At 41.3% G+C, this 8,202-nt stretch overlaps 1 protein-coding gene across 1 annotated transcript; it reads left to right on the top strand.

The window, feature by feature from the left end:
• Positions 1–263: 263 nt before the first annotated feature.
• Positions 264–7,231, top strand: LOC121292300 (EEF1A lysine methyltransferase 3-like; the record flags this gene model as incomplete). Its single annotated transcript, XM_041214150.1, has 3 exons — positions 264–356; positions 3,228–3,339; positions 6,356–7,231. Coding segments are annotated over 3 exons (618 nt in total), but the record flags the coding sequence as incomplete, so codon positions are not given.
• Between the last annotated feature and the right edge of the window lie 971 nt (positions 7,232–8,202).

The following is an 8,202-nucleotide window of genomic DNA, read 5'->3' as shown; positions in this document are numbered from 1 at the left end:
GAACAAGCTGGTATTTTCCTGCCCAACAATTTGGTATGTAAACATTTCATGATTTTTCAATCAGGCAAGCTCGTACAAGTGGAACTCCAACTGATGCCGACCCGAATCAGGCAGCAGGCCAAAGTCTCTCCACTGATCAGAAGAGAACCACCAGCAAGCAGGGAAGTTTGAGGGAAAAATTTGCGAAGATGGTGAACGTCCAGAACCATATTCCTGGTGGCCCTTCCAGCGCGATTGACTGGCTCGTTCCACATCCTCACATTTGCGAAAAGCAGTTCAAATTCTGCGGACACCTTCTAAACATTGCTCGATACTTCGGTGGCAATTTGGGATTCTCTGCCTCTATCTGGGAAGCTGTAAGTCACTTGGCCTCAATGCCAATCCATTGGTTGGGCTGGAAGAAATTATTCTGCCATGATTCAGATGTTAATAAGGACACTTATTTTTGTGAATTAATCTTTGTGTGTTTCTATGTTTTCCTATTGCAATGGTCTTCTCTGGTAGAGAGTTGAGGCTTGGGATTATTTTACACAGTATATAGGGGGTGAATAAGCTCTTGCTGATAGCTTGCCTTGTGTTCTTGTTTTTTTCAAATGTCTGTAGGATATTGCACAGTAATGCACTACAGCTGACTCTCTCCTTTCCACACCTGATCACATTAAAAGGGCATAAGAACAGGAGTAGGCATTCAGCCACTCAGGCATGTTCCTCCATTCTATTAGGCTATAGCTGATCCAATATTTTAACTCTATTTACCCTACTTTTTTCCATATCTCTTGACATCTTAACTTTCCAAACATCTATGAGCTCAGTGTTGAGAATTTCAACTGACCCAATACCTATGCCCTTCTGGGGGAGAGTTACATATGTCCATTACACTTTATGCAAATAAAATGTTTCCTGATTTCATACATAACTGACCGAGCTCATTTTAAGACTAAACCCCCTGTTATGTTTATATTCCTGAATCAGCCACTGGTTTAACTATGGGAGATCTGACTGATTTTGCTTTCATCAACCAAGGGGTACTTAGGAGAAATGTATCACTCCTGATTCCACCATGCCTGAGATAAGTTCTATTCTTGGTTTGTACCAAATTGTACTGTGATCCTCAAGGTCTTTTGTGACAGTGTAAATAGATCTCCTCTTCAAGCATCATCCTCTACCTATCAGAACAACCACAATCAATACCATTCTAAAAAAATCAGTCTTAGCTTGCAATAGCTAAACATTGGGAAGATTAAGCTTATCATCATTGGCCTATCGTAAATTCTATGCCACCCTTACTGACTTCAGCTCCTTATCAGGCCAGTGACCAGGCTGAACTAGCCAGTTCCCAAACTCTGCATCATCAAGCTGAGTTTCCGACCACATCCTGTTCATCACAAAGACCGCTTAGTCACACCACATAAAACATCACCCATCTCCCATTTTACCTCATACATGCCTAAGATGCCTTCAGGTTCGATTACTTCAATCCTTTCCTTGCAGGCCTCCAATCCTCTAGAAATGCCAGCTCATCTACAACTCTGCTACTTACGTATCTATCCTCCTGGTCCACAATCATCTACATTGATTACAGACAACAACCACCACATCCCCACCCCAACATCTGCCCCACCAACCACAACCACCATGGCCTCCTGGTCCTTGTGTTTAAACCCCATGATCACAGCACTCCTCCATAATCACTTTAATCCTAAACCTACCTCATGAGCTTCCCTGACCTTCTGACACTGGCCTCCTGTGCATTGCTGCCTCCTGCCCTTCAGTCCGGCAATGCCAATGATTCTTCAGTTGCCTTGACTATGTGTTGTTCTGAATCCACTAGGAGGTATGTGAGTTTGATGGGGTAAGAACAGCTGCCATCTCAAGTTTCCTTACTCTCTCTAGTGGGAGAGTAAGAATGAGAACCACATTCCCACTGCCAGCCCTCCTTCCCGCCAACCCCCCCCCCCCCCCCCCCCCCCCCCCACCCCACACTTGGCTAAAAACAAAAGCCCATGGAACCAGGGGAATGTAGCAAGCTGGATTAAAAAACTGGCTCAGTGGCAGGAAACAAAGGGTAATTGTTGATGGGTGTTTTTGTCACTGGAAGGCTGATTCCATTGTGGTTCATAGGGCTCCTTACTAGTTCCCCCGCTTTTTGTGATATATATTAATGATTTGGATGTAAATGTAGGGGTCATGATGAACAAGTTTGCAGATGACACAGAAATTGGCTGCATGGCTGATAGTGAGGAGATAGCTGTAGACTGCAGGAAGGTGTCAATGGACTGGTCAGGTGGGAAGAAAAGTGGGAAATGGAAATCAACTTGGAGAAGTGTGAGGTGATGCATTTGGGGAAGTCAAACAAGGCAAAGAAATACACAATTAATGAGAGAATACAGAGAGGTGTAGAGGAAGTGAGGGACCTTGGACTGAATGTCCACAGGTCCCTGTTGGAAGCAGTACAGGTCGATAAGGTGGTTAAAAAGGTATAGGGAATCCTTTCCTTTATTAGCTGAGGTATAGAATATAAGAGCAGAGAGGTTATGCTGGAATTGTATAAATCATTAGTTAGTCCACAACTTGAGTACTATGTGCAGTTCTGGTCACCTCATTACAGAAAGGGTGTAATTGCACTAGACAGGGTACAGAGGAGATTTATGAGGATGTTTCCAGGACTGGAAAAATGCAAATCTGAGGAAAGGTCGGATAGGTTGGGATTGTTCTCCTTGGAACAGAGGAGGCTGAGGGGAGATTTGATTGAGATGTACAAAATTGTGCAGTACCTGGATAGAGAGGACGGGAAAGGCCTATTTACCTTAGCAGAGAGGTCAGTGACTATGGGGACATAGAATTAAAGTGATTGGTAGAAAGATTAGAGGGGAGATGGTAGAAAGATTAGAGGGGAGATGAGGAAAAATGTTTTCACCCAGAGGATAGTAGGATCTGGAACTCACTGCCTGAAAGTGTAGTAGGGGCAGAAACCCTCAACTCATTTAAAAGGTGCTTGGATATGCACCTCAAATTGTGTAACCTGCAGGGATGTGGACCAAGTGCTGGAAAGTAGGATTAGACTGGGTGATTTGTTTTCGGCTGGTGTGGACACAGTGGGCCAAGTGGCCTCTTTCTGTGTCATAAACTTTCTATGATTCTATGACTTGCCTCACCATTACTACAATGCTTTTCATCATGTTTCTCAATTAATTCATTCTAACATGAGAATGTGACCTTTTTTCCAGGCTCTTGTTCTTTGTCAGTACTTTGAACAGGAGAAGATAACTTTTTCTGGGAGGAAGGTGATTGAGCTGGGTTCTGGAACTGGAATTGTGGGGATTCTAGCTGTTCTGCTGGGTGAGTTAAAGGGTAACTGTGAACTTATGTTGTTAATGTAAAATAACATGTGCAATGATGAAGAAGGTCTTATATTGCACACACACACACACATACACACACACATACACACACACACACACACACACACACACACACACATTATTGGCTTTACTGATGACTGGTGTGATTGAAAACTCTAGACCTGCATGTTCTGGAAGTTACTCCATCATGGATCTGTATAATATAAATTTACTCCAGTGTGAAAATCTACCTTTTACTATCTTCACACTCAGTACCACCCTCAAAAATCACAGTCAGTGCCATAGTCAACATCACACTCAATATCCTACACAGCATCACACTCCGTGTCACCTTCAGTGTCATACTCAGTGTCACATTCCTTTGTCACAGTGTCACTTCACAGTCCATGAAGGTGTAGAAGGTCCACAAGAAATGGAGCACAATAAAATCCCATCTAAACTACGAATTTATGAAAATCAGCAGTCAGACAAAGATTCTCAATCCAACACGCTGGTCCAACCAAAGGATTTACGTGATTATTCACTCATGGCCTCTGGAATTCCACTAAGATGTTTATCTTTTTGTTCTCACACAGCAGGCTGCCTGTTTTCACACTTCGCTTAAATTACTGCTTGAGTTTTAGCTTTTGACCATTTGGTTCCTTTAGATAAAATAAAAACCTCAATAAAAACCTTTGGTATATAAATGCACAAACCACAGTTCCCCATCAAGTTTTTTTTTATTCATTTATGGGATGTGGGCATCGCTGGATTGGCCAGCATTTATTGTCCATCCATAACTGCCCTTGAGAAGGTTGTGGTGAACTGCCTTCTTGAACCGCTGCAGTCCATGTGGTATAGGTACACCCAAAGTGCTGTTAAGGAGGGTGTTCCAGGAAGGTGAGTGGCTTGGAGGGGAACTTCCAGATGGTGATGTTCCCATGTGTCTGTTGCCCTTGTACTTCCAGATGGTAGTGGTAATGGGTTTGGAAAGTGCTGACTAAGGAGGATTGGCAAGTTCCTGCAGTGCATCTTGTAGATGGTACATACTGCTGCTACTGTGTGTCAGTGATGGAGGGAGTGGATGTTTATGGATGGGGTGCCAATCAAGTGGGCTGCTTTATCCTGGATGGTGTCAAGCTTCTTCAGTGTTGTTGGAGTTGCACTCATCCAGGCAAGTGGAGAGTATTCCATCACACTCCTGACTTGTGCCTTGTAGATGGCGGATAGTTGCCTCCAGACACTCCTAATAGGTCATGTTACAAACAAAGTTAAAGTATAGCTCTGTATAAACACTATATAACAAAACTCTAATTTGCAATGTTTTGAAAGTCACTTAAAAAGACAGAGGATTGCAAAGTCACATAAAATGCAATAAAGTGTATAGTCAGTCAATAATTAGTATGTAAATTAGTTCTTGTTAATTAGCAAACAAAAAGGGAAAATAAATTTAAAGAATCCCAGGATTCTTACAACACCCACAGACCAAATGACTGGAACCATACCTACACATATGCAGACATACATATGCACACATATTAAAACGCATGCACAAAAATGCAGCACAAGCATAAACAGACATCCATGCACATAATATACACAAACATATAGACATGCATGCATATACATGTATGCATGCACCTACTACGGTGTTTCCCTGCATAAAAACAGTGATTTTATGTTTAAATAAATCACTGGCTGCCGGTGTGAGAATGCAATCTCCTCTAATTTGTGAAAGACATTGATTTGAGGAGATCCTTTACAGGAAAAGCACCGCTTTGAACAGTTTAAATGTTTTTGGCTCTGTGTTGAATCCAACTTTACAGGAATGTTCTCTCAGTAGATATTAATAACACCTGCAGTAATGCTACACTGCAACCTATTTAAAAATATAGTGTGACAAGGACAGCTGGGGACAGAAGATCAGTACTTAAGTAAATTGTTTTCAATGTTCTTTTAATTCAACACCAAGCCCATGGAATTTGATCATAAGAGTCTTAATGGACCAGCATTAACTTCCTAAATGTGTGAATATTTGAATTGTTGTCTCCATCTGCTGTTAAACACAACAAAATGCTGAATTCTGAAGAATACATTTGAGTGCCTGGGTACTTCAAGGACAAGTACAGGAACAAATTCCTTCCTGGTTAATTTTACACTGTGTTTTTGAAAAGAGTAATTAGATACACTAAAATAAAAACATCCTGTAGTTTTAAGGGCTTTTGCCACATTATCACTTGCAGATAATGTACAGTGGTGTACTTGAGAAAATGCATTGCAGCAATAACTAAATGCTGCCATCAGAAGATAATTTCTGTAAGATTTATTTTGATAGCAGAAAGTCAGTAATACAACATAATAGCACTAGCCTGATTCTTTGACTAGGATCGTTTTGGGACTGGGGAGAATCATAAAATAGGTAGGTACTTCACAGAAGGAGGCTACTTGGCTCATTATTGCTGTGCTGGCTCTGAGTAGCTAACCAGTCAACCCAAATTGCCTGCTTGTTCCCCATGGTTCTGCATTTTTTCCCTTTACAATGACATAACCAATATTGTTTGGAGTATTGTGTCAACACAAATGGCCCTGACATTAAACATAGGTTTACTGATTGTTCATCTATTAGCAGAAGGATAATCCACAGCTAAGTTTTATAGACTGGCTGACTTTTGCCACACTAACATAGATTTTGTTTGGATAAATCATATTCCACTTGGTTCAGTTGCAAAGCTGGGTTATGGCCAGCCTCCATGGTGAAAATATGATGGCTTGAGTTCAGCACATTTTAGCCATTCTGACAGCTCAGATTGCCAGCCTGGCACAGGCCCTCTGCTTCAGAATTCTATGTATAACCAACCTCATATATCTGTCTGAGTGATATCAATGTACGGTGCTACCCTCCTACGGAGAAGACTTTATGCTTTTGGCTTCTGTGACCACAATCGAGCAGCAGGTTTGTGATCAACTTGTAGAATAAATGGGCATTGATAACATCTTTTCACTCTTCTTGGCAGGTGGAGATGTTACTATGACAGACAAAGAGAACGTGTTGTGTCAGATAGAACACAATGTCTCCACCAACATCCCCGCTACTTTTAGGCATCGTTCAAAGGTCTGTGCCCTTTCCTGGGGTAAGGACCACATAAATTTTCCTACCGACTACGACTTCATCTTGGGTTCAGATATTGTGTATACCTCCCTCACTTATTCCCTGCTGTTAAAGACTCTGCTCCATCTGTCCAATGATCCAACCATCATTTACCTCTCTTCAAAATTACGAAGAGGGAACCATTCCATTAATTTCCATGAGGAGCTTTTACCTAAGCATTTCAATTGCCAACTTGTTCACAGAGTTGAGGACAAAGATATTAATGTGTACAAGATTAGCAAATTGAGTCCAAGGGGGAAAGATGACCTTCTGATGTAGAATCATAGAATTGTACAACACAGAAGGAAGCCATTTGGTCCATCATGCCTGTGCCAGCTCTTTGATAAAGTTAGCCCCACTCCACCGCTATGTAGGAAGGTGGATCTTTGTTTAAAGTGGACTTTGTTCATAAAAGCATTTCTTTGTTGACTACCCTTGCAAAAATACATTTGAAAAGTACTTAACATCCTGCTGTTTTAATTTGCTTCTCTTAAATTTTCCCCCTTACCCCATGGATGCCAGTGCCCTAACCACAGCTGCTAAGGGCAATGTTCTCCCTCTGACTGTGATCCTGAGGGATGCCCTGAAGTTGTGAAAGGCACTATATAAAAACAAATATTTATTTTCTTTTACTGGGATTCTGAGACTGCATTTTACACTAGGCTGCTGCTATTGGTTTTGTGATATTGAACTGCGTTTAAGCTAAACTGTATTGAACCCAGTAAATGCTGTGCCATAGTGATTTTGGTGTGAGTTTTATTTTTGTCTAATGGTTACATTAAGATATGTATCAAACTTCAGTGTCTAGGAGTGAAATAAAATAAATGTTATGCAAAACAATTATGCTAACTGTCTTCTGTTTAGTTGTCAATATCCCAAAGTCCTACGCTTCACTGAATCTCGAGGCAGCATCCCTCTGGTTGTTAGTATGTATGCCATTTCACATGACTGGAAAAAGTCCTTGTGAAAAACATTTTCACATGATTACATAGCGTTATCAGCAATTCTTCATTGATTGACTACTGCTTGTTTGCATTAGCTCAGTGAGTTTTTGGCACAAAATTTGAGGGTCGTAAGTCTTTGGAATGCTCTTCCTCAAAAGATAGTGGAAGCAGAGTCTTTGAATATTCTTAAGGCAGAGGTAGATACATTCTTGATAAGCAAGGGTTGAAAGGTTATGGGGGTAGGTGGGAATGTGGAGCTGAGATTATAATCAGATCAGCCATGATCTTATTAAATGGCGCAGCAAGCTTAAGGGGCCAAGTGGCCTACTCCTGTTCCTAATTCACATGTTTGCATTACATCCCAAAGCTGTCTGTAATGCACACCAGAAACTTCATTAATGCCTCCTAACTAGCCAAATGCAGGGGAAGTCTCAGCTAAAATACAGAATAGTTTCTTGCCCTTCAGTGGTGTTCCTCTTGCAGTCATTGGCCAGAATCATAGAGCATACAACACAAAAGACAGCCATTCAGCCCATCAAGCCTGTGCCAGCTCTTTGAAAGAGTTATCCTATTAGATCCACTCGCTTACTCTGCCCCCAGCAGTTTTCTTTTTCCCTTTTCAGGTATTTATCCAATTCCCTTTGGAAAGTTAGTGTTGAATCTGCTTCCATTGCCCTTTAAGGGACACCATTCCAGATCATGACAACTTGCTGTGTATTTTTTTCCTCATAGAATAATAGAATCATAGAATTGTAGAATTACAGCATAG

This window comes from Carcharodon carcharias, chromosome 20 (genome assembly GCF_017639515.1).
Source record: "Carcharodon carcharias isolate sCarCar2 chromosome 20, sCarCar2.pri, whole genome shotgun sequence".
Lineage (NCBI taxonomy): Eukaryota > Metazoa > Chordata > Chondrichthyes > Lamniformes > Lamnidae > Carcharodon > Carcharodon carcharias.
The sequence above is the reverse complement of the archived record's forward strand: the minus strand, read 5'-3'. Positions and strand labels throughout refer to the sequence as shown.